General features: G+C 42.1%; 1 protein-coding gene across 5 annotated transcripts in view; it reads left to right on the top strand.

Annotated features, from left to right (window-relative positions):
- Positions 1 to 27927, top strand: part of CAH2 (Carbonic anhydrase 2) — a 112448-nt gene that overhangs the window by 50367 nt on the left and 34154 nt on the right. For all 5 annotated transcript variants that reach the window (XM_065233166.1, XM_065233164.1, XM_065233163.1 and 2 more), the window contains exon 3: positions 12586 to 12633. In XM_065233166.1, the coding sequence (XP_065089238.1) occupies positions 12586 to 12633 (48 nt within the window). The remainder of the gene's footprint in view (positions 1 to 12585; positions 12634 to 27927) is intronic.

The following is a 27927-nucleotide window of genomic DNA, read 5'->3' as shown; positions in this document are numbered from 1 at the left end:
GCAAATCGGAAGTGTCCGGCGTCGAAACCACACACTCGGGCCAATTGTCAACGGGGGTTTTGAGAAATCTCGGTCCATGCCACCACAAATCGTCCTTCAAGATCTGGCTTGCCATCATTCCTCGAGAAATCCGGTCGGCTGAATTCAATTCCGACGGTACGTGCCTCCACGTGCAATCCTTCGAGAGACGCTGTATTTCGGCGATGCGGTTCGAGACAAAAACCTTCCAGACATTCGACTGTGACTTGATCCAATGTAGAACGATCGTAGAGTCCACCCAGAATGTTGGAGGTTTCACGAATTCGGTGTTTCGTTGGCTGCCAAGTAGTGCAGCGCAGAGTTCTAGTCGAGGAATGGACTGTCCACGCAGTGGAGCAACTCGTGATTTGGCAGTCAGTAGGTGGCTGTGGAGCTGTCCGGAATCGTCACGAGAGACGACGTAGATGTAACAGCCGTATGCTGTTTTCGAAGCATCGCAGAAGCAGTGTAAGCTGTATTGGCGACTCTGCACGACTCTGCGTGGCACGGAGAGAGCTTGTAGTTGGCTGAGCTCCGAGCGATAGACTGCCCACCAGGCGGCGTATTCTTCGGACAGACCTTCATCCCACTCCAAGTGTTCTGCCCACAGAACTTGGACAAACATCTTGGCTTTAACCACCACGGGTCGGCGGTAATCGGTTCAAGAAAACTGTCAAATACCATACAATATGGGTATTTTCGGAAAGGGGATGCCGTGTAGAGACCAGAAATCAATGCCAGACGTCATTTTGGAATCCAAGATGTCGACCACCAGTTCAAAAAAAAGCTGTCAAATACTCTACAATATGGATATTCCTAGATAGGGGATGACGTGTAGAGACTGTAAACCGATGCCAGACGCCATTTTGTAATCCAAGATGGCAATAATCAGTTCGAGAAAAACTGTCAAATACTCTAAAATATGGGTGTTTTCGGAAAGGGAATGACGTGTAGGGGACAAGGGAGGAGTTTTGCGCAGCCAAGAACATTAGCTTCAAGGCTTTGCTGCTCCTTGATAACGCTCCGTTGCATCCGCCCACCATAAGCAATCCCACCATAATGCTTCTATACATGCCACCAAAGATCACGTATTTGATTCAACCCCTTGATCAAGGCATCATCAAAAATTTCAAGCTAAAGTATGTCAAGAGAAGCTACAGTTTTATTCTGGAAACAGCCCATATTGTAGGGTATTTGACAGTTTTTCTTGAACCAATGGCCGCCATCTTGGATTCCAAAATGATGTCTGGCATCGATTTCCGGACTCTACACGTCGTACGCTTTCCGGAAATATCCATATTGTAGGGTATTTGACAGTTTTTCTTGAACCAATGGCCGCCATTTTGGATTCCAAAATGACGTTTGGCATCGATTTCCGGCCTCTACACGTCATCCCCTTTCCGAAAATACCCATATTGTATGGTATTTGACAGTTTTTATTAAACCGATGGCCGCCATCTTGGATTTCAAAATGACCTCTGGCATCGATTTCCGGTCTCTACACGTCATCCCCTTTCCGGAAATATCCACATTGTAGGGTATTTGCCAGTTTTTCTTGAACCGATGCCGCCATATTGGATTTCAAAATGACGTCTGGCATCGATTTGCGGACGTCACGTCGTACCCTTTCCGGAAATACCCATATTGTAGGGTATTTGACAGTTTTTTTTAATCGATGACCGCTATATTGGATTTTAAAACGGCGTCCGAAATCGATTTACAGCCTCTCTACACGTCCTCCCTATTCCGTTTCGTGTCCTCGCATTACACAGCCAGCAACATCTTATATGGACAAGCTATCCAGGAAAACCATATTAAGGAAGTTCATGTGCACACTACCGCCACGTAGTGAGAGAGTTCTTAAATAATATGACCACCATCCGAAAGGAATTGGTCACCTGAACAACTTTGCTGAAGACAGCAACGTTCTATATGGCCAGGTTCTCGAGATACAGTTTATATAGGAAGTTCACATGCACACTAGCGCTGCGTAGTGAGAGAGTTCTGAACCAACATGCCCACCATCCGAAAGGACTTGGTCACCTGAACAACTTTGCTGAAGACAATAACCTTCTATATGGCCAGGATTTTGTGATACAGCTTATATAGGAAGCACATGTGCACACTAACGCTGCGTGGTGAGATAGTTCTGAACTAATATGGCCACCATCCGAAAGGACTTGGTCACTTGAACAACTTTGCTGAAGACAGTAACTTTCTATATGTCCAGATTCACGAAATATTCTATGTTGGACCTAAGATCCATATAATATAACGCCCGTCATAAGTAACATAAAAGTGAAGCGCCTCTAGCGGCGTAGTTGCCAATTAAACCTGAATCCAATGACACTGGCTTGTTGGTCTATCCCAATACAACATATTTGTCCAAGACAGTACAGCTCTATATATTGAAACAAATGAGATAATCCACCACAGCCCCTATTAGTGAAAATCCCATAAGCTGTGGGTATCCTTATTCGCGGATAGCCCGGCAATAAGGATCCGGCAATAAGGATCCGGCAATAAGGGATACCGGCAATAAGGATCCGGCAATAAGGATTCCTGACTGTACGTAGAAATATTTCTGATCGATTGGTGATAAAATTATTGAAATTGGTCCAGGGGCAGTTGCGTTATTATCGTTCAAAGTCTTTCATAATTTTGTTACATGTTCCATTTTGGTTTTCACCCCCAGTGTACCCCCATATTGAAATCACAGACGTAGTCCTACGTCAAAAAATTCTAGAAGAATCCTATGGGATATCGATTATATTGCCAAGATAATCTAATGTCGAATACATATAACTGGGTCGTTCCATCTCAAGTGACCGAGCCAGTTAAATCGACCCTCTCCGATTTAAACCGAAATTGGTAGAACAACTTATTATGGACCAATATTAAAAAATCCAAAGTCTTAAGTCAATGGGCCTTACCCCGCCGCTGGAGACCATCCCTTGTTTTGCCGATTTCAGAGACATCTCTGCAACGATATAAATTTTAGTTGGGACCTGAAAAGAGCCGATGGTAGTACAGGCTTAAAGTCTTTGGAAGATTATGATGACGTGTAGACAGCTGGATCAGCAAATCGGACCGGACAATTCCATATTCTTCGGTTCAATGATTGGGCACTCGCAAGAGTCTCGGTCCGTCTGCTGTTGGACAGGGATTGAACAGGTGTCTGCGACAGGTTGGAAGGCCGCGGAATATCAGTGTCCACCCAACTAAAGCTCCAGCCCTTTTTTAGTAGTTGGTAAATCTGAGCTTTTAGCAGAAAGACGCTTGGCACTTTTTTCGGTGAGTTTATGATCCTGTTTGACGTCATGGATCTTCTTTATGCCTGTTCAGATACATTAGTACTTTTATTTATTTTCTCTACTACACTAAATCAAATGAGAAGAAATAAGAAAGGATGTCGGTTACGCGTGTAATATCATGTTTTTTTTGTGGTCCTTCGAAAATGTCGAACAGCAGAAATGCAACCAGCAATCGTAGCCCAAGAACCAAAAGCGGTGCGATGCTAGTTTTCATGACGACGACTGAATTAAGGGGCTAAGGAACAGAGGGGATGACCATGGTTTCACTAACCTATTTCGCACTATTTTTGCTATGCTATTCTATCATCCAGAACAACAAACGTATCAATGAATGTGTTTGCCGTCGAGTTATTAACGACACAGAAAGATGAAGAGAATCGATCAAAATCACTTGCACCTCTGCTTCCAAGTTTGGTTAAAAGATTACAACTCTGGAGAGCATTTTGTGTAGTCGTTGGGGGCGTGTGGTTCTAAATCTGGCGAAGAGTGTGCAAAATGTTATGCAATTGCATCCTTCCTATTTGCACACGCCCGGAGATCGGAGACCAATTGCCTTTTTACTAGTTTCGTCTACGACTGTCTGATGACTGTGTTTGGGAAGCAGCATATGCATGTACGTAATTGGTGGATTTGTTAGTTATTTCTCCACGCTTGTTGAAAATGCTTGACATTTACCACTTTTTAAGCATTGATTTCTAATCGATTGATGATAAAATTGTTGAAATTGATCCAGGGGCAGCTGAGGTATCAACGTTCAAAATCTTTCATAATTTCGTTACATGTTCCATTTTCGCTTTTCACAAAGTGTATCCCCATAAAGAAATTACCGACTGAACTACGGGGGTCCCAGGATACAATGCAGTTATATGATGGTTGGCAGGAAGCAGCTATACAGACAGCTGGAAAGTTGTTTTAAAACTTAAAATTTTACTTGGGTATCTTGTTGATATGTTCAATCGAGTCAGAAAACAAGAAACCTAATGGACCTCTAGCACAACACGGTATGAGAATTTTGAACCAAACTGACTAACACCCAAGTTAATGCAAATAATGTGAACGGAAACAGAATTGTGATTTAAATTGAACACCATTCTATAGATATTGTCCACCTTAGGGCTACGAATTTTAAGGAAGCCATTTAGTTACTTTCAATTGGAAGCTGATAACAATATTTATCAGTAACATTTGTAGAATAATCAAGTCATGACTTCAACCAAAATTACAGAGACTTTACTTTCTATTCTAAATCCTTTTGTATTATGTGTACAACTTGGTAATTTCCCAATGACTGATAGAAATTGTCCAGTCCCACCTGAATCACCTCAAATTGTTATTCCAATCAATCGTTCGATAGCATCCTGTGCAGCTTTGATCGATCAGCACATTGCCCACGGAATGCATCAGGCCACAACCACACCAGCTTCCAGTAAAGTGTGAAAACAATCCATATGCCACCCGCAGTATGCGACGCTTAGACACTTGGACTTAATGCACTCATTTCACATGCATTAGCACTACAAAGGCAATTTCAATAAAAAAAAGAAAAAGAAAAACCCCCGGTGCGGTTCACATTTATCCAGACCACTAACTCGAACCCATTTTGCTACTCAAATATGGATCAGCAAATAGTATCGAAATTATTTGCCAACGCAAACTGCCGCCACATGCTCCTGATAGGTGCTGATGTGCACTGCAAATCAGCAGAAATATAAGTTCATTGCATTCGACAAGGTGGTGGTCGTCACACGGTGTTTAAGAATTCATAACTTTCCAGGAGTTTTGCAATTTTCCCCAGAACGGGTCGAAGTGTGATTCACGAGCTGCCGCTCACTCTGGGTGGTGGTGGTAGAGTTGCTAAGTAATTGATAATTGCTCGGTTGACTTTTTGCTTTCCGGTGAATCAGTTGTAGATTTCGAAACTTATTGCTTGGATGATTTCCAGCGTTGTCATTGTTGAGTTGAAAAATGCAACTTTATTTCACGACACTAACTCAATTTAAGTAACTAAGAGTTTTCCGTCACGACGCTTAAAGTAGTCCGTCCATAGACTGCATTGTTCATCTCCTTCCAGCTCGATTGTGGCAATGATTCATCGAACATTTTTCCCAGACTAACCGTGGTGAAGCTCACATGAAAGAGTACATCTGTAACGAAATCAAATTCTCTCAATAAATGACAGCCGAAAAAAAAAACACATCGACGCTGAACCATTGGAAACCTTACAGATTATGTTCGCCACTTCAGATGCATCCAGGAACATAATATATCCCGAGCTAAAATGTTGGGGCCCGAAGGTCAGTAGCATCTCCTCAATGAAGATCAGAAGCAGCTGGATTCCCAGCATAAGCAGCAGTGGCTGGAGAGCTCGTTTTCGACGCTGAAAAGAACAAGAGAAACTGGATTCCGCAGAACAACAATTCATCAGCTAAACATACCTTCACCATTCCGTACAGGAAGCAACCACCAACGAACAGCCACAAAGCACCAACGAGCCAAGCCCAACTTCCGATCCATTCACAGTTGGTATCTACAAGATATGATTAATTTCGGAAGTCTTCGAAATGAGCTTTGAGCCTAACTTACAAACACTTAGTAACCAAAGCATGGCAGCATAGTCGGGTAGATTGTACTTAAATATAACGGACAAAGGTGCCATAAACAGGGCTGCAATGCCAATGAAGAAACCGTGAACAAGAACGTAGCGACGAAAGTACTGATCCATCGTTGAGAGGTGCTGACAATGGACTGAGAGATTGGATGATGCAGTTTTACACGTGTTATGTGAAATATTGTAGCTTGTGAACTGCTTGTGGAGCATTACTAAGCCGAAGGCGGCGTGTTCGATTATCATTGTGCTTGTCACACAATGATCCAATTCTTGCATCAAATAATAACTGAGGAAGTGCTTCTCTAAGTTGAGAGCAGGCATAAGCTTGTTTAAGAGTCTCTAAGCCTGAAAGAAGAAGAACCAATGTAGCTGCATCATTTCGTTGAATCGATTGATTTATTTACAATAGCAAACATGGATTGCTAAACAATTTCCTGATCATCTCCTTTATCAGCAGAAGCCATTCAGTTCTTATCAGCAGCAGTGCGTCAGTTCTTCTTCGGATCTTGCCACGATTAGCCGTCTTCAATATGACGACGCCCTTCGATAGATTCTAAATAAATTCTACTGTACGGTTACTTTGTAGGAGCCGGTGCCATTTTCCTGGCATTGATTTCGGTCCTGTTGTCGGAATCGCATTGATTCCGGTGTACCTATCCAGTGTTGGTAGCTTGGTTGCTATAATAACTTTATTTTTGCTAATACGAGAATATTTTCCTGATGCCTTCATGCAATGCACAGTGGTCCAGAATGCAGATTTAGGTGCAAGCAGTGTTGGGAAAATATCAAAAAATCAAAAATCAGAACGTCCGAAACTCATTAATGATATTGAGATATCAATATCACGTAACACAAAATCAAGACTGATTTTCACCACCACGGGCAGCAAGAAAATGAGTTCACCTCAACCAATATCACTAACCTCTAGTTCTGCTGTTTTGTACGTATTCGCTCTATCATCTACTTCAAAGTATCAATCTCACCAACGATCGGCGTTTCCATTTTTTTAGAGCCTCAGTGCCTCTATCTATAAAGACTACCAACATAGCGAAGAGATGCGATTTCTCAATTGGTGTTGACGGTGACTCTGTAGCTCTTTACTCCTTTGCTAAAATCCATAAGCAAACGTCAGACGGTGCGTGAAACATGCCGGACTTTGTACTATCCTTTCACTCCACAGAAAATTCCTATAATAAACTGTCAATCTTTGCTAGAAGAGACGATTTATCGATGGTGTAGGATAGAAAATACGGGGTCAGCCCTTTGGAGTTGTACCATAGAGGTAACTCGGAGACAGAAGATCCCGAAAAAACATGCTCAACTTTTTGGCTCAGCTCTACTCTCTTCGGTTCCAAGCTAATCGATTCACTCCTCGAAACATAGGAAAATCCACTAACCCCTCATTTTATCTATCAAACTTTCATAGCGAATCAAAACAAACATTGTGTAGTGTGGGCTGCAGCTCGCTGCTTGCAGGCGGCCTTTCATTGTGTACTGGAAAACAATGTTGAACGCCACGCGTCGAAAGCACTGCTGCTGATGCCGACGACCACACACTACCACACACGGTGATTGGAACTGAATCTTGCTAGCTAGCTGCTTGCGGGAAGTCTTTCGTTGTATACTGGAGAACATCACCACTCACCGGCACCACGAGGTGATCGAATAAACAGCGTTTGGTGAGACCGGATGGAATTCAACTTTGAAATCTGTGTTACGGAAATCGTATTTCGCAGGTAATCGGTGTTAATTTTAACTATTATAGCAACAATTGCACATTTGTTGCAGTTTAGCAGATGCGTAGAAATATTTCTGATCGATTGGTGTACAAATTATTGAAATTGGTCCAGGGGCAGCTGAGTTATTAACATTCAAAATCTTTCATAATTTTGTTACATGTTCCATTTTCGGTTTTCACCAAGTGTACCTCCATATAGAAATCACGAACGTAGTTCTACGTCAAAAACAGTGGTTTTGCTCTAGTTTTCTTCAAGCTTGCAAAGCTCATAACAGTTAAATGCTATTTTTTAAAAATTGCATAAATAAATATTTTAATGATAATTCTTATTTACAAGATGCAAGAAGAGTATGTAAAGTGTGTGTATGACACATAAAACCTCTTCCATTTAATTCCACTTAATTAATTTTGGTATCCATGACAGGTAAGTATTTCGACTACAATGTGCAGTCTTCATCAGTGTCATCCCCACTAAAGAACTTATCAAAATCTAACCCCCTTAAGTACTTACCCCCTAGTATTAATTAAGTGCTTTTTTTTTGCCCAACCAGATATATTAACCAGAGTTCTGCATTTTCGAAACAAAGAAAAGAAAATGAACTCGTCGCAGTATCGCTTCATTTCGAGCAATATCATTTTCGTGTAAATCATTGTGTTCCTTGTTACCGAGTCACGATGAACATTCCTCCTGTCAAACATGACTTGACTATCGCTTGTTTCGTTCGTCAAGTGCATCCGTTCATTTCACTTGAAGCAAAGACTTGTTTCAATTGACGCAATGAATGACACGAAATCTACTCCCTTCGTTTTTTTTTTTCCCCTTTCACTTCAATTCGGGGATCATTCGACTTGAGACGCGTCGCGTCGTCAGGCATCGATACAAAGTATCCAGATAGTATCCACACAATATCGATTGCCCATAGGGATGTCATATGGATTATGTAGTAATAAAATGTTATTTTATATTACATGAAAATTAAATGAACACATCCAAGATGGCGGCCATCGGGCTAAGGAAAAGTCTCGAATACCCTACAGTATGGGTATTTTTGGAACTGGGACGGCGCGTGCATGCAGAAAATCGTTATTCAACGCCATTTGTAGGGTATTTGACACTTCTCCTAAAATCGGAAGCCGCCATGTTGTCACCCCGATTCCTAAAATACCCAACATTGATCAGTATTTGACAGTATTTCACACTATTTCTGAACAAAAGTCGCCATCTTAACTTTTAACATGGCGTCAAACATTGGTTTCTGGCCTCTAAACATTGCTGGGATTTAAAAAAAAAACCCGCATTGATGGGTATTTGACAGTATTTCCCACTTTTTCCGAAGCCAGAAGTCACCATCTTGGTTTTAAATATGGCGTCTGACATCGATTTTCGACATCTACGTTCTGAAAATTTCCATATTTTAGTTCTGAAAACTCCCATATTTTAGGGTATTTGACACATTTTCTCAAATCGGAAGCCGCCATCTTTGATTTCACAATGGCATCGGATATTGATTTCCAGCTTCTAGACATTACCCTGTTTCAAAATTTCAAGAATTTAAAAATAGCGTCAGACATCGACTGTCATTCTCTAAACGACATCCCGTTTCCAAAAATACACATATTGATGGGTATTTGTTAGTATTTCCCACTTTTTCGAAAACTGGAAGCCATCATCTTGGATTTCAAAATGGCGTCGCATATCTATTTCCAATCTCTAGTCACCCCGATTAAAAAACTACCCTTATTGATGGGTATTTGACAGTATTTCCTATTTTTTCTTAGATCAGAAGCCGCCATCATGGCTTTCAAAATGGCGTCAGACATCAATTTCCGGCCTCTTGATGACATGCCGATTCCTTAAATACCATTATTGATGGGTATTTGACAATATTTTCTACTTTTTGTGACATCGGAAGCCACCATCTTTGATTTCAAAATGGCATCGGATATCGATTTTCAGCCTATAGATTTCATTCCGATCCCAAAAATACCATTATTTGACAGTATTTCCCTCATTTTTTTGAACCGGAAGCCACAATCTAGAATTTCAAAATGGCGTCGCACATCTACTTCCAATCTCTAGACGTCACTCTATTTCAGAAACATCCATATTGAGGGTCGGTATCAGTATTTTCCCCTTTTTCTGATATCGGAAACCGCCATATTGGATTTTAAAATGTCGTCGGATATCGATTTTCAACCTCTAGACGTCACCCCGATTAAAACATTACCCTATTGATGGCTATTTGACGGTATTTCCCATTTTTTTTTCTGAAAAAGGAAGCTGCCATCTTAGATTTCAATATTGTGACGATCATTGATTTCAGGCCTATAGACGTCATGCCGATTCCAAAAATACCCATATTGGTGGGTATTTGACAGTATTTCCCACTTTTTCTGTTATCGGAAGCCGTCATCTTGGATTTCAAAATGGCGTCGGATATCGATTTTCAGCCTCTAGACGTCACTCCGAATCCAACAATACCCATATTGATGGGTAAACAAACCACCCGACAATGATAAATTTTACATCCACGTGCACAAATCAATGAGCATGCGTTTAAATTAACCGAGTAAACAATCACCAAAAGTCAGAAAAGCTACGTGAATTTGGATCGAACAGCTTAGCCTCAATGCGCAAGTAAGTTCATTTGACCACTTTTTCAAGCAGTTTTGGCATGACTTTCTACCAGTGATTTCACAAAACTGGACCAACTAATTTCTATTTTTTAATGAAACGCACAAATTATGGCTACTTTTCTTTAGGTTCTAGAAGAAAAAATCTCACAATAATGTTTTATTTCAAAGTTCGAGTGGTAGTAAACGTCATTTCAACAGCTCGAATGAAGTGATTTTTTGACAATAAAAGACGAAATGAACACTAGACAAGACTATACAAACATAATGAAAACTGATCGAAAGTGGTTCTGTTGATGTTGAAGAACATCTGCACGAAGAGAAGACAGAATGACTTTCAATTGAAAGTGATGGTTGACAGCTTCGTCGTCGCTTGACGATTACCGATTGAAAGTGACTTTGTTGGGCCCTATTATTAACATTTGAAAGGGATTATTTTTAGTGGAAAAACGTCAATAACTCTTGATCGGCAAATGCTATCGATAAGCTATGTGGCAGCAAAAATTTGCGCCTTCAAAAGATCTAAAAGTTATTAGAAGATATATTTGCTGAAAAGTTTGAAATTAGAAAACTAGAGCAAAACAACTGTATTTTTAAGTGACACCCTACCCAGACAACCAGAATGCACGTATATTCAAAGTTGTTTTGGTGATGTACAAACATATATACAAACAAACAATTCGTATATAATGCAAAGAAATGGCTTATACGTACAAAAGTGGAGGCCATATACGTGCATATTTTAATTTAATTTTAAACGAGTTGATTTAATATCATTTACGATGTAATCTGTAATAACAAATTCATTTTGAAAAGTCTTACGATGTAATCCGATTTAATTTGTGATACAGTACGATGGAAAAATGAGTCATCGCATATTGGTCGGAAATTTGCATTCTATACGATTTAACTTAAACATAATGCGAGGTATGCCATTCTTATATGCGATTTTGACTAAAACTGTAGCAATTTATGATACTGTCTGTACATTATTATACGACTTCTGGTTGTCTGGGTAACTCAGTTCAAGAAAATAACTCTAAATCGGTGTATCTCTTAAACAAAAAAGTTAACTAGTTCAAAGTTGCTTGAAATTAGCTCAGCTATAACATATCCTTCCATTTAAATCTACATTCTGGTCCACTGTGCAATGGTTCAATGGTTCATCGGAGCTCTGCAAATCTAGCCAGAGGAGTTTGTACTTTTCAACTGAAATTTGCTCAACATTCTAGCGATACAAAACGACTCCCTACCCAGCTGCTGTAATGTTGATGATTATTATGATTTCATCCCGCTTAAAGAATGGTACTTGAAACTTACCGTTGTTTGCAACCTAATCTGTATGATATTGCAACATCATCTACAACAACTTTGAACACAGATTACATTAGTTATAACTTTGCATTTCAGATGCCATCACAAGTGTGTTCATGTTGATACAAACGCTGACAGCATCATTCGATGTTCGACCAACGAAGGGAACTGATTTTGATTTGATGCAACCGATATCGAATTATAATCACATTATGACAGTTGGAAGTCATTTCTGATAGTTTGTCGCTTTAAATTGTTTAACATAATTAAAAGACCATGTCTCATTCGGGTCGCACAGGTGAAATTGAAACAAAAAAAGATTGAATACGTGCCTAATGATCAGTTGGTTCCCCCATGCTTTGTTAGGCGGGTAGGTAACTGTAGCGAATTGATGGACAGAGTTGCATCGTTGCAGTGTAATCAGCCACATGGATTGAATCATCAGTTGATGCTGATAGAACACTTCATCAGAGCCAGATGCATTCACATTGTGATGGGATGTGATTATACAAATAAGCTTGATGATGGAAGTAGTTATTGTTACCATTATAACTAAATTTAGACTACCATGATTAAGTGCTTCGCGAAGATTATAGTCTGTGTGGTGATCCAAATGCTACTCAAAGCTTCGAAGTACTACCAACCGGTGGAAACTAACGATTTCAAATTGGCCCACTACTTGACTAGCCTATTGGTCCCAAGCAAATCGATTAACGTACTCCATTCCAGTCGAAATTCTAGTACTACACTATGTTTGTTTTGAGTCGCTATGATAGCTTGACAGATTAAATGAGGGGTTCGTGAATTTTCCTATGTTTCGAGGGGTGCATCGATTGGCTTGGGACCGAAGAGCGTACCAGAGTTGAGCCAAAAAGTTCAGCACGTTTCCTCGGGACCTTCTGGTCTTAGAGTTCATATGAGACAGTTACATTCAACATTTTTCTTTTGTTCTTTTTCAGTAATACCAAATGGACGATGTCAAGATTTCGGTTACGATGGTGAAAAAGGTAAGTACAGCTAAATTTCAGAATATCGCAACATTGTCATGTTTTACAATTTTCAAAAACATTCAGAATTTAAGACAATATTAAAAAACCTTTCCGTAAAAAATGCTGCAGCATTTGCCTCTTCCAAAGATTGGCAACGATTTCTTTCTTCAACCTTTGGTTAGGGCCAAAACAAAACTTACCTTATCTGAACACTGGGGTCAAATTCAAATTGCCGTGTCTCAGCGATGTTTCAGTGGTTTTTATATTTTTTGCCCTTGATTTGTTTTCCGTGATGAGCACCAATGCTACCGACTCCAGAGAGGCATCAACAATCATTACGAAACTAACGATTTTAAATTGGCTCACTACTTGACTAGCCTATTGGTCCCAAGCAAATCTATTAACGTACCCCACTCTAGTATAAATTCCAGTACCACACTATGTTTGTTATGATTCGCTATGAAAGTTTGACAGATAAAATGAGGGGTTAGTGGATTTTCCTATGTTACGAGGGGTGAACCGATTAGCTTGGGACCGAAGATAGTACCAGAGCTGAGCCAAAAAGTTGAGCTCGTTTCTTCGGGACCTTCTGGTCTTAGAGTTACCTCTATGGAGGCACCCTCTACCTATCGACCCATCAACTCATGAACCGGGGACCAACGGCTTTACTTCCATTCTGAAGGAAGGCGTGATCAGAGATGTTATGCCAATAAAATAGTATATTTTCGATGTAAGAGATGTTTACATCCATTGGCGTACTTAACGGGGGTGCCAAGGGGGCCAGGCCTTCTCCAGAATTATTTTGGTTTCTAACGAAGAAAGAATTTGATGTTTGATACGTTTAAGAATAATGATGGCAACGATACCACAGGCTCCCTCAAGTCGATCATTTCGATAAATGAAATAATTAGCGTCCCTTTTAACCTTATGGTCAGGTTTAAGGATCGTTTCAGTTATAACAGCAATATGCACGTTATGAACTTTCAACTAGTTGAATAGCTCGTCCTCATTATCTTTAAGAGATCAAGCATTCCAATTCAAAATATTTAATGATTTAAAATCCATTATTAAATTTCAAAGTCATTACGATTACAACTAGGAAATGCTATTTAACATAATTTATTAGCTAGAAAATGGTCTTAGAAGAGGGTAGGTAGATAGTTCCGTTAAAGTACAGTAGTATGAAAATTGAATAGAAGTTGAAAATGAGCGAAGAACCATTCTCTTTGCCTAACCCATACGATGTACACGGCGATGACGAGAGGGGCAACACAATAGTTGGGTAAAGAAGAATTGCATTATAACACACCAACGACTGGAAATGCTTCCGGACTTTAGGTAGTGATGAAACGTCGCTAGAACTATTCCACAGCCGCAGATAGTATTTGAGCAAAGTCAAGTGTACACGTTTTGTCTGTAGATTTGTAAACATACTTCAAATCCACGCGTACATCGTACGGGTTAGGCAAAGAGTGTGCGTTTTACTTGCACTGTCGCATTAATGGTCCTTCGCTCATTTTCAACTTCTATTCAATTTTTGTGCTGCCGTACACTAACGGAACTACCTACATACCTCTTCTAAGACCGAATGGGTAGCTAATAAATTATCACACTAAAGCTTCATGATAGATAGCATTTCCAACCATCTCTGAAAATCGCAAACTTCGCGTGTGAAGTAACATAAAAACACATTGAATGTCATTACGATATTGTCCGTAAATTTAAACCCAGTTTGAATAGCATCAAACATGGAGTTGGTTTTCAGGATATCAAATAGTTCCATTTTAGGAGCAGTAGTGCTTCCCAAGTTAAAATTTCCGTTAGAATTATGTTGGCTAGAATTCTGATTTCCACCAGCTGTAATAGTAGCATAGATAGATCCATTTGCTCGCTGAACATTGTCAGCAGCGAGGGGAGCAGGTTGTAGCATGGTCACGTTTATGTAAATATAATTAAAAATTGCCAAGTATTATTTTGAATTTATAATTTGTTCGCCATCTATTTTTGTGCTTCAATATTAATTATCGTTCACGTTATTTATTTACCATTTACATTTATTCATTTTGTGGAATAATTACACGCTTACTTAGGTTAAATTGAAATCACTACCACAAATGAAACGTATTGTTAGTTCGGATACAACGAAACGCTTGCATACAAGCTGCCTTCCAAAATTCATTTTACAGCGACTGGAGACTCGTTGTTAAGCCCAAAGTTCGAATCCGAACCATTCTCTCTCGTAAAAAAAAATCAATCGAACCAGATATAGATTGAAGTGAGACAGTTTAATCAAACGGTATGAGCGAGAAAGAGATAGAGTTTTAATCGGCTCAAGATCATAGCTGATGAGATTTGTCGTTTTAAAAGGTCGTTAATTACCGATGACGAATTTGAAGCAGGGATGAGATTGGTACCTACGAGTACGAATGTAGAATTTGTTCCTCACTGACCGTTGTTAACAGCAGAGGAATTATATCCTGGTCTGTAACTTGGAACGTTTCCTACCTGTCAATCAGAACGAGATTGTAGGACTGCTTTGCGAGTCTTACATTCCCAAAAATTGGATTTGTGGTTTTCTCCACAGTTTGAACATTTAAATTTCTTAGGATCTTCCTTCACAGGAGAACTATCACCCCAATTCATGCATTAAACTGGCATAGTAGCAATTTTTGGTCCCGCGGCCCCATCCCTAGCACCTACGGCAATGGGTGAGGATTTGGAAATTTCCTCCAGTCTTCCTGAAGTGTTCCCACTTTACTCGGACATGGAGCATAAGGCTAGCTTTTTCCAAGGCCTTAAGGTTGTTTAGTTCACTAGACTTGACGTGAACTAAATAAATTTTTCGGGATTTTCAGTTGAATTCAACTGACTTGAACGCGAATTGAACGTCTAAACCATGCCATTCAACTGACTTGATCAACTCACTTGAACTGAAAAAAAGTTAGACCGGGCTCAACTTTTCAAGCCAATTGAATTCAACTGAGTTGATCATTTGACTTGCCTAGTCAAAACCCAGCATTACTGGTGATTGTTGTTTGCCATTGCTCTACCTCTCACTGCGTGACAAATCGTTCTGTCAGCGATAGTCGGTTGATGCGTTGACGAGTGTCGAGTGAGTGTCATGATATTTTGCATCACTGCTCTGAACATTTGCAGCATGGAAGTCTTTCGCTCTTCGAGTGTTTGAAGAGCGACCAGGTGGTGAATCACAAAATTACGAAATCGCGGTGGACTGTTAAGGATCATTCTGAGGATCTTGTGTTGGACTCTTTGAAGCTTTAGGTTGTGGCACTTAGCACAGCTCTCCCATATTGGCATACCATACTCAATAGCCGGCAGAATGATCTGCTTGTGGACAGTAGGCTTGATGGAGCATCGCTCGCGATTTTGAATGAGCCAAGCGTAGCATTTTTCAGAGGAGTTGTGCCAAATCATTCCACTGAGCTTCAGAGCTTGTGAGCGAAGGGGGATAAAATGAGAGTGAGGTTTGCTGTTATTCATGTTCATGTTTTCTATCACACGCTCTTATTCTCACTCTGGGTAAACTCTGAGCTTCTTGCGTCAAACAAAAAAGTCATCCGGAGCAGGGCGTGCGTCACAATATCAGCTTCAATCGACCAAATCGATGCGACGAAGAGAATGCTGGCTTTCTTTTTCTGTTAAAGTCGAACAGCTTCGCAGCATTCTAGAACCTCAGTCGGCGTGCACAAACAAATGTTCAATCGCTTGTCTCTCTTTCTCCCGTCGCTCCATTGGTCTTCCTTTCAAGCTTCTGTGAAACGGATGAGCGAAAGAGCGCTCGACTTTGATAGTTTTCTCTTTCATGAAACACATCAACAGAGGTTTCATGACGTATATAACGGAAAATGAAATAACACATTTAAAGCATTTCTCACGTGAAAAAACTTGAAAGATTACACGTAATATTTTTAATTTATCTTCCATCCATATATTTATCTAAAAACAAAATGATCGTAAACGGGACATAACGCATTTTAAACAAATTAAAAGAGCGGTGATAGAGTGTTCGTGAAAGAGGATTGAAAGCCATAATGAGGTTTTGTTTAACTAGAAAATCGACGTTAGTTACATTGAAAGCGATGAGCAAAGCAACGACGAGAAGTTCCACAGCCAGCCTTTCCTTCTAAGCGTCCTGCTTTTTTATTTTCGCTTCTTGCTGATAGTCTAGCTAGGCGTTATAGAAATGAAGCGTCGAACACGTATGTATGAGAGAAACAAAACACGAGTTCATTTTAGAGCTTCGAACATGTAGAGCCCTGATCCAGAGTCTCGACAAGCGCACCTTACTTAGTCACGATGTGCGGTATAATAGGTGAGGAGAAAGGAAACTAGTGGACTCTTTCGTTCTCGCGTCTTCTTATGCAGCAACAGACGTCTGTTGCTGCATAAGAAGACGCGAGAACGAAAGAGTCCACTAGTTTCCTTTCTCTTCACCTATTATACCGCACATCGACTTAGTCATCCTCTCGCTAAAGTTCACTCTCCCTCTCTCTCGATGCGTGTTTGTTTACTTCTTCCATATTCCTACCGCCACTCACTCGAGGTGAGGACTGGCTAAACTCGCAGGACAAGAGTGTCTTATAGCGAATTCGTTTATTATCGGGGTTAACACCAGTTCCAACCCAGTGCGAAACCGAACTTTTTGTCAGTGTGAACCTCAACCTGAGCTAGGTTTTAAAAACAAACGAGCAAACTGACGTTTGTCAGAAAACAAGCAGACCCAATCTTGATACCCGATCCAGGTTGGAACTGAATAATAAACGAATTCGCTATTAAAACCTCCTGTGAGTTTGAGGAGTTTCAGCAAGCTTGTTTATACAAGGGTATAGGGACCTAATCAAGATGTTTCACTTGGTGGATGTCTTGTCCACATGGGATCGAAACAGCAATTTGCTATCGAAGGTAATACCAAGGTAGACTACTTCACTCGACCATTCAATGGGAGTGCTATCAAGATGGATCTTGACGTTAGCAGGCGGAACAAGCCGAGGTGAATTCGAGTGTGGAAACAGAATGGTTTGTGTTTTAGCTGCATTGATACAAATCTTCCAGCTCCTGAAATAGTCGGACAGACCATCCAGGCCTGATTGTAGTTTACTCGCCATCTCGTCATCTGTGAACATTGACACGATACCACCACCCGGCAGGGGAGGAACGTCTGACGTGAAAATGATGAATAGGATAGGCCCAAGCAGGCTACCTTGAGGTACCCCTGCGTCAACGTTGAACGTATCAGAGGGGACATTGTTCAAGTATACCTGGAATGATGTAGTTTGTACACTAGGCCATCATGCCAGACATTGTCAAACGCCTTCTCAACGTCCAACAATGCCATAGCAGATGTTTTTGAAACGGACTTGTTCCGCCAGATGATGTTAGTAACTCTACTTAGTTGGTGGATCGTTGAATGGTCTTTCCTTAACCAGAATTGCTCCTTGAGTAAGATGTTATTTTCATTGGAGAACTCCAGCAATCGGTTGGGTATCAACTTTTCGATTAGCTTCGAGATGAAGGACAATTGGCTGATGGGGTGATAGCTTTTGACATTTGGTAGGTTCATTGCCAGGATTGTGTATTGGAATCACTTTGGCTAACTTTCAGCATGCAGGGAAGTAGCCAAGCTCCAAAAATTTGTTGGAGATATCGGCAAGATGGTTGAAGAAGTCAATACTCAAGTTTTTCAACTCGAGGTTGACTACATCATCCATACCCATGCCTTCATGTTTTCAGTGTTTCTAACAGCTACTATCACATCATCTGCCGATATTCTACTATCATCATGTACTATTAAGGGGGTGTCTGTGACTTTAGCCATTGCCTCCAGTACGGCAGGATCATGGGGGCTCACCAAGGGCCAAGATTATGTGAAATTACAAAATGTTGGCCAAGAGCTTTGGCCTTATCAGCTGGGGTTATGAGTAAAGATGAGTCCGAGTTCTGGAGGGATCGGTCTCGACTTATTTTTCAAAATGTTGGTCATCTTCCAAAATGGCTATGCACAATCTGGGAGAGAGCAAATCTTGTTGGAACAATTTTCCCACCATCCCGGCCTTTTTTTTATACAGGGGGGAATCTGCTCACATACACCTGAGAAGGAGCTCAGGGTGTGGGGATGGGAGAATTTCACTCCCGACCCACTAAACCTTACCCTGTGCGATTGGCCCTTGACCTCCCCGGAACCGCCCGAAAGCATTGCTTCGTGGGAGGGGCCGCTGTAGCGCTATGGCGCGTGACAGCCGAAGCTGAGCTTATCATCAAGCATAACCCCCAAGAGTTTCAGAGAGCGCACAGACCTAATTGTGCTTCCGCCGACTGTCAACGTCGCATGCTGTACTGACATGCGATTGTTGACTACGACCACTTCCGTCTTGTGATGGGCAAGCTCCAGTTTCCTGGATCTCATCCATTCCTCCACAAGCTTGACGCAGTGAGCCGCTGTCAGCTCTACCTCCTCGAGGGATTCCCCGTAGACTGCCCGCGTGACATCGTCGGCAAAACCTACAATTTTCACGCCTACCGGGAATCTTATCCTCAACAATCCATCGTACATGACGTTCCATAACAGCGGGCCCAGGATGGAGCCTTGTGGCACTCCTGCGGTGACTCTTTCGGTTTTTTCGCCATCTTCTGTGTCGTACGTCAACACACGATTCTGGAAGTAGCCCTCCGGGAATTTGGAGCTGGTGTAGCGAGCGGGCTATCGCCCCCCAGCACGCGCTGTTCAAGGCGTTCTTCACGTCTAGGGTTACCACCGCGCAGTAGCGAGTACTTCTTCGTTTCCGGTGGACCACCTCTGCCGTATGGATGACGTCGCGGATGGCTTCCACCGTGGATCTGCCCTTACGGAACCCGTACTGGCTGCTTGACAGGCCGTTTACACCTTCGGTGTAAGCCGACAACCTGTTGAGGATGACCTCTCAAGCAGTTTACCAGTGGTGTCTCGCAAACAAATGGGCCTGTATGCTGACGGGTCCCCAGGGGGTTTTCCTGGCTTCGGGAGCAGCACCAGCCTCTGCCGCTTCCACGCATCTGGGAAGATGCCTACGTCCAGACAGGTCTGAAAAACAGAACGGAACAGGTCTGGATTTTCCGCAACGGCCTCCCTCAGAGCCACAACCGGGATCCCATCTGGGCCCGGGGCCTTACCCACCACCAGCGTCTTGGCAATACCGCTAAGTTCACTGTTCGTAACTCTAGACACTTCTCCCTGATCCGCGCCTGGGATCCGCGGCCAGGAGTCTACGTCCCTACGTAGAAACAAGAACCCAACGATCGGAGCCAGTACCGCTGGTGATCTCTCCGGGGGTGCTCTAGCTCCACCAGTGCACCGGTCTATGGCCATGCCTGGGATAGGCTCTCCTAGGCATGGCTGTATCGCACGCCCTTGTCAGCGCTGCTACCAGTTCTTCCTCCGTCAGATCCAGAATTATTCGCTCCCGCCTCAGTGTTTCGCCGAGGACCTTTTCCTCGAAGAACGACGTCCGCCAGTAAGGATTCCCTCCTGCCACTCGCCTCTCACCTGGCCCCACACTGTACCGAATCGCCTGATGGTCACTATGGGTGTAACCCTCATCGACCCTCCAGTGTAGGTTGTCCTCCAAACACGGGCTGCAGTACGTCACGTCGATGACGGATTCTGCACCATTCCTTCTGTAGGTACTGACCGAACCGGTGTTGGCAAGTACAACGTCCAGTTTGGTCATTGCCTCCAGTAGGATGCATCCTCTCTGGTTGGTGTGGTTGCTGCCCCACTCCACCGCCCATGTGTTAAAGTCGCCCGCAATGACCACCGGCCGACAAGTACCGCAGTGAGTCTGTCCACCATCTGCGAGAACTGCTCGATAGACCAAGTATAACAGCTACTTAGATATACCATCCTGGCCTGGATAATTTTGGTTAGCTTATTGACATTGGTTTTCAAGTGGGGCAGTCCAGAACGCTGGAACTACCTACGAATGGTGTTACGGAGCTAAGTATGACTCACCTCTCTGGATACTGGTACGTGTTGCTCCCTGGCACGGGATATCGCCTCTTCGATGGTTTGCAGACACCGGTCGACTTCTTCGAACGACTCCGGTAGGACGTCGTAGTCAATTGCTGTGTCCACACAGCGCTGGTACCGCTGCCAGTTGACACGATGGTAATTTTGCCGGGAAACTTGAAACCTACTGGCCGAGGAACCTACTTTGGCCACCACCGAGCTCAGTTCCTGATAGGCGACAGGTTGAGAGATGTTATCGCTGTTGCTGATGAAGATGTCGATGGTGGCATGAGCTCCGGATTGACTCAACCGGGTGGGAGCGTCCGGACACAGGATGTTGTAGTGGGGTTCCTGCAGATCGTTGTACAAGATTGTGCCGTTCTAGTTTCAGCGTCTATTGCCCCAGGCTTGATGCTTGACGTGTTAGCTTGAAGATGTCTCTTCGGAGGTCTGCGGCCGAGGCGTCTCCAATGTTGGTTTGCTTGGGGCAGTAGACCAAGCGATGTGCTCACCTCAACTCCGATGGCTTCGATAGTTTTCAGATGATAGTAGCCGGCAGCTATGGCTATGGCCACTCCCCCTCCTCCGGAGCTGGTGCGGCCAAGCCTTACGAGCCGAAAGTCGGGAAGGAAGACGTTCAGCTCGGGCTTCAAGTGAGTCTCGGTGATGACGGCTATGTCGATTTGCCGTTCGTTGAGAAAGTCAACAAACTCGACGTTTTGCTCTTCAAGGAGCAAGCATTCTTGATGGCTTCACGGTCCATGCTTAGTTACAAGGGACAGGGCAGCATGTAACTGTTCAGATCGAGTCATGCAGGTGCGCATAATTTTTATTTATTTATTTATTTAACTGGTCTAATTATATTAAAATCAAAAACATCATACACATCATTAAACAGTCTGCAACATCTATCGAGAGGATTGTTATAACCATAAGCAGTACGATGTCCGGGAGTCCACAGAAAGTAATAGTTGCGGAGACGGCGAGCTGGAGTGTGGAAATTGATGTTCCCGAGCAAACAACTGCAGGCAATATGATTACTAATCATGTCAAATATGAACATCCTCTGGAGAAAGACTCGACAATTTGTTAGTGTTTGCAGTCCAATAAGCGCACATCTATGCTCGTACGGAGGTAAGTTATCTGGATTTGTCCATGGCAGACGTCGTAATGCAAAAACTGTTTCTGGATTCTCTCGATGCGCAGTACATGAACAGCATGATATGGAGCTCAAATTTGTACTCCATATTCAAGAACACTGCGGACCATAGAGCAGTACAGCGCTTTCAGGGCGTACACGTCGTCGAATTGTGCAGTATTGCGGCGCAAAAATCCTAGCATGGAGTCATGGATATGTGCTCATTAAACCGTAGTTTGCTGTCCAAGATGAGCCCAAGATCCTTAATGGCATTAACCATTTCCAGTGGCGATTGATTCATAGAGTAATCAAAAATGATCGGAGAGTGAGAGCGGGTAAGGGTAATCACTTTGCATTTGGCAGCATTGGCTTGCATTCCATTCATCTGACACCAGGATGACAATCGCTCTATATCAGCTTGTAGTGCGCAACAATCCACGATCGATTTGATCACTCGGTAGAGCTTAAGATCATCCGCATATAGCAACTTACAGGAACCTAGCATATCACACACGTCGTTAATAAACAGAACGAAAATGAGAGGTCCTGGGTGGAACCCCCGATGGTATATGGAATACCTCGGATCTGGAATCACGTCCCTTAACGAAAGCCTTCCTGGTTAATAAGTATGATTTCAACCAACAAACGATCCACGCTGGAAGACCCAGGCGGTTTAGCTTCATAATGGCTAGGTCGTGAGAGATTTTGTCAAAAGCCTTAGAGAAGTCGATGTAAACGGAGTCCACTTGCTGACGCTTCTCGATGCTACCTATAAGAGTGTTCGTGTAAGTCATCAAGTTAGAGACTGTCGAGCGTTTTTTAATAAATCCATGCTGAAACTCTGAGATTATGGGTTGAACAGCTGGATACTACTTTTCATGCAGAAGACTTTCGAGAACTTTGGCCAAGCAGTTCAGGATCGAGATAGGTGGTCGGTAATTTTCCATTTTGTGCATGTTACCGGACTTGAAAATTGGTGTAATTGAGGCGAGCTTCCAGGCATCCGGCAAAACGCCATCCTTAAGCGATCGATTGAAAATAGACATAACGGGAGTGGCCAACGATGTTGCATAGTTCTTGACGAAAGACGGTGGAATACAATCAATGTATTGCTGTAGTGGAGGAGTTTGATTGGGTTCGGAAAAAGTCAGCGAAAAGGTCAGCAGAAGCGGTGTCGGTGGTGGAGCTTCTACTACCGTAGGTGACGTCCACGGGAATACCAGCTGATCTTATCCGAGAGTTGATAAAAGACCAGAATGACGATGGATTTTCCTTGAAACCCCTCTGGAGGTTGTAGACGTACTCACGAAAGCGAGCTTCCTGCAAACTATTAAGCTCTGCTTCTACTTGTTTGCTGCGGTCCGGGAACGAAAGTAACGTTTTCGAGCTTTACGCAGACGGTTACGCAGATTACGCAATTGCGGATTCCACCAAGGTTGTTGGAATTGCAAACAAGATTTTCGTGTCTTCACCGTAACAGTATCTTGGATTACTTTATAGATGTTGTCGTAGAATACGGAGACGGTGGCATCAATGGTGGGTTTGTCAAGTATTTGTACCCAATCCAAGGCGGCAATCCTCGTGTTACCAACATCGAAATCACATTGTGCAAAATTATACTCACTGCGGGCTGCTGGGTACGGGAGCGGATGATTTCTCGAACGGGAGTCAACTTTTAGAACCAACGGCTTGTGGTGACAATCAACTTTCATAATTGCAGAGGGTGGTTCAAACAGCTCGATGCAATCGGAGTCACAGGACGAGAACCAGGTCAAGAAGCTTACCATTCGTGTTCACCAGATCGTTGATTTGATTCAATCCAGCAGACAGTATGGACTCCACTACAGCGAGTTCCTGTTCTGATGAAGCATTGAGACGTCCTCATCGAAGTCCCAAGCTAGATTTGGCAGATTGTAATCGCCCACAACTATGGTTGTATCGTGAAGGTTCGCCATACCAAGGAGCTGTTGTACGTACTGACTGTTTGGTCGAATATAGATGCAGTACAGGAAGATCGATTGATGTTGTAAATCGCAATTTGTTCGAGGCTCTCAACGTCTACAAGATGCACAGCCTTACACGATGATGATGATGATCTCGGCCACGAGCGTCACTAGTTCCTCCGAGGTGAACGGAGAATCGTTGACAGGTTCACCTGAGACAGCACCAGCGTATGATACACCAGGGGCGGTGGAGGAACCTGGAATTGGCTCACAGGATTGGCTCGTTGGTTGTTGAGCGGAAGTGGGGCTAGGTTCGGAACATGTTGACGAGGCTGGAGAGCTAGGCACTGAACTTCCGTGAATGCAGGAGGATATGGATATGGATAATTTTGGATAGCCTATTTACATTGGTCTTTGGTCATTGGTGGGGCAGCCCAGAACGCAGGAACTACCTACGAATGGTGTTACGGAGCCTGATAAGATCTTTGGTTGGGCTGTCAGGGTTCAAGGTATGACTCACCTGTCTGGATGCGTGTTGCTCCCTGGCACAGGATATTGCCTCTTCGATGATGAGATGTACCAATAGCTACTTTGCCATTTCTCAGTTATTAATTCGTAGGATTTTTGAAATTTTACCTCTTATATCGATCAAAGCAATAGCAAAACTTGCTCTTTAGATTTTCTATTTTTAGTATTAAAATCTGCTATTGATTAGATAGTTTACTCGGGTATTCAACCGTCATGGAGATGCCATTTGTTTACCCTTGTTGTTCTCCGTGTTGTCATTGGGCTTGCATGTTGAACCTGCGGCATCCATTAGTCTCGAACAGTCACAGAGCACTTAATAATTCAATTATTCCTTTAGGTCCGACATGGGTACCGTGACCCGCGGGGTTGAGACACTGTGCCCGAAGGGCGTGTAAATCTGTGCCCGGCCGAACTGTCACGAAATGTTTGGTCAACGGAAAGCATCGCGTGTCGTTGCGCTGGATGCTCCACGAAAAACGTTTGAAACCGATAAGCAAAAGTGTTCGGTTAATCACTTCAGCAAGCTAACGAGGTCGATAATAGATACACGTAAATAAATAGCTTATTCAAAACATTAAGGCATAAATTTCTTACAACTGTTTGTAGTGATCAAGCAATTCATTCTAGCGAAATTGGCCAAATTTATACTTCCGACGACCACATTACATAATCGGTTCATTGTTCATACAAAGCTGAAAGAGAGCTGTAGCATTCCTAGGTGGTTGGGTGTTAGAAAGTTTTCACTTTCGTCTTTCTCGTGTGACGCGATGCTGGTGACGTCGACACACACGTGGAGTTGTGCATGCTATGGAATCATTATGGGCGTTTGTTGTAGATACAATCCGATGCATTTAGTCGCATGTCAATACAAATGTGTGTGTACAAATCACGATTTTGTAGTCGCCGTTAGATGTAAACAAAGGAAAAAGAGAAACGTGTAATGTTTGTTGGGGAAAATGATGGCGCCCGTACGACCTTGGCAGTGACAGTTCCGATCGGTTTGTGTTCGTGCCCGTCGGTGTAGGAACTACTAATGGTATAATAAAAGACGTTGCATTGCACTCATTTTCGTTTTCATTAGTAATAACGTCAGCATTGTTCTATGTTTGTGTGGACTTTTTTATGGCACCAGTGGTCGACCACCAGGTCTTGATTGATTAACGTTGACAATCTTGTGTATGGCTGGGGAATACACGGGAATAATTATCGGTACAATTATTTATTGGCACTGGCACCATTTAAGGAAGGCGCAATGAGGCCGCAATTATTCCATTGACATCAATTCACGGTCATTTCGATATAATTCATCACAATGTTATAAAATTCACGTGGTTTGATGTCGATGTCGATACTTGGGATCAGTGTTGTGAAAATCACTTTTATCACAAATATCACGCCAACGAAATATCAGCACTGATTAACACTCATTTGATATTTTTAAATTCGCCACTCATTTGAGTTATTGACAACCCAAGCAATGCAACATTACAACTCAGTACTCACTTATTCTTGTTTTTTCACTCTCGAAGGATTATACCCATGCACTTTCCATTCAATGAAACGAAATATACAAACGTTTCCTTTTGAGTACAACTCCTTTTGAGTGGTATCACTGTGTGCTAGCCAAGGTGCCAGCTACCACTCAGCTAATAGTATATTAGTACATTCTAAGCCAACATTTCAAAGGGGCGTAATTGCTTTTGTAAACAATGGCCTTAGCCGTCGATTTCTCGCAAATAAAAGCCCTCCCCTTCAAATTACCAATGCTAGCTGGGACAGGAAACATTCATCTACCTGCTGGTGTCATTCATTTTCATGAGTGAGCTTTCATTCGCGAGAAATCGAAGACGAAAGTCATTGTTTACAAATGCAATTACGCCCCTTTGAAATGTTGGCACTGATTTGATGAATTGATGTTCCAAAAGTGAGGATAACAATAACAAACCAATATTTTTGGCTGGAGCGAAAGTGAGGATAACAAATTTCTCACTTGAAAATGGGATTACTCAAGAGTGCGTGTTGTAAACGTCAGAAAGGCCAATGAAAAACAAACTGTCTAAACGACCAGCAGCAAGCAGCTATAGAGATTGCTAAAGTGCTATCTGAATTGTGAGTATTGTGAGAGAACTTTAAAATTTGTTTGTGAAGTGTATGGGAAACGTAGGAACGTAAACCAAAATTATTAATGATTTAAAATTCAGCATTTAGCAAGTCACCTCGCGCAAGTTCGCTGTAAAGCCCTCTCATAAAAGTATAGACGACTGTCACCACAAAACTGAAAAAAATCTGTTCCAATCGAGCAAAGCGATGCATTTTGACGGTTCGATTGGAACAACTTTTGATAGACGGCCATACTTTTACTGTAGGACTTTAGTTCGCTGATCTCATACGCCTGATAGGTTTTTATGGAGCACTTTGTCAAACGTAAATGGTTAATGAATTTTTCGCACAGAAATCATATCAATTTCTGGCCTTCGAAAATATTGTTTTGCATATTTTGTACAATTGATGTCTCAGGTAAGGACAAAATTCATCAATAAATTATGGTTTTGATAAACACAAACACTTTCTTTAAAGTTCACTCGAAAATCTAAATCATTACATTAGATTCGTTCAAATCTTTCACAGAGGTCAGGGACGTCAAAACAAATCGAAAAAAGTAGTGAGGAACAGGGTGTTGTAAACTGCCATACAAATTTGAGCAGATGGAAAATTACTAAATCCCTTTTGAAAATCATGGACCTACAGTGCCTACGGTAGATGCCTAACTGTCCTTTATTATATTGAACATACGACAGTTAAGGCATCGATCTGGTTTGCATAAAATTTCATGACAATGGGCCTTATTACGGCTGTCACTTCACGGTGAAAAGAAGTGAAGTGACCAGTTGTCACTCACGGTGAAGTGATTGGCGTATAAATCAAATGGGAATCACTTCACCGTCAGTGATAAGTTGTCACTTCACCGTGAAGTGACATCGGTAATAAGGGCCCTTGTAATTTGATACCCTAAAAGCATTACCACATTGGCCCTTATTACCAAAGCCCCTTCACATCCTTTTTACCGTGAAGTGACAGCCGTAATAAGGCCCTTGTACTTTTAAGGATTCCTATTTAAATCAATCAAATAATAGTTTGGAGTCCATCCCTTTCCCCCAATATTATCATTTTTTAAAACAAGAGGTTCAAAAGAAATAAGGAGAAGCCGATAGAAGTACTATTTCATTGATTGATAAAAGAGAGGGTATCGTAAACCACTCTAAAAAGCAATGAATTAGTTCTTCATTTTTTATTTAAAATTCGCTGCATAACTTTTCTGTAATTAACGGTAATCAATAATCGCCCAGTGTTCTAAGAAATCTTAAATACAAAATGCAATGAAATAACAAAGAGAAATAGAAGTAACACTAGTTTACAGCATTTTTGAACTCGGTAAGGTGATGATCATTTCCAATGCAAAATCCTACGCTGAATTCAATGCCGTGGTCAGAAAAAATTAAATTAGAGCCATTTTTGAGATATACAAAAATTTTGATTTTTTGAATTTTGGACAAAAGTACGATTACTTAAATGTCAATATCTTTGGAACTAGTGCACCAATTTTAAATCTTTTTTTTTATGAAAATGAAGCTAAATAAATTTGCTATCGTTCACTAGAATATTATGTCTTAATTAAAAATTTAATTTTGAAGTCATTTAAA

Source organism: Ochlerotatus camptorhynchus, unplaced genomic scaffold, assembly GCF_037179485.1.
Source record: "Ochlerotatus camptorhynchus isolate MF236.1 unplaced genomic scaffold, CSIRO-AGI_Acam_v1.1 ptg000391l, whole genome shotgun sequence".
NCBI lineage: Eukaryota > Metazoa > Arthropoda > Insecta > Diptera > Culicidae > Ochlerotatus > Ochlerotatus camptorhynchus.
The sequence above is the reverse complement of the archived record's forward strand: the minus strand, read 5'-3'. Positions and strand labels throughout refer to the sequence as shown.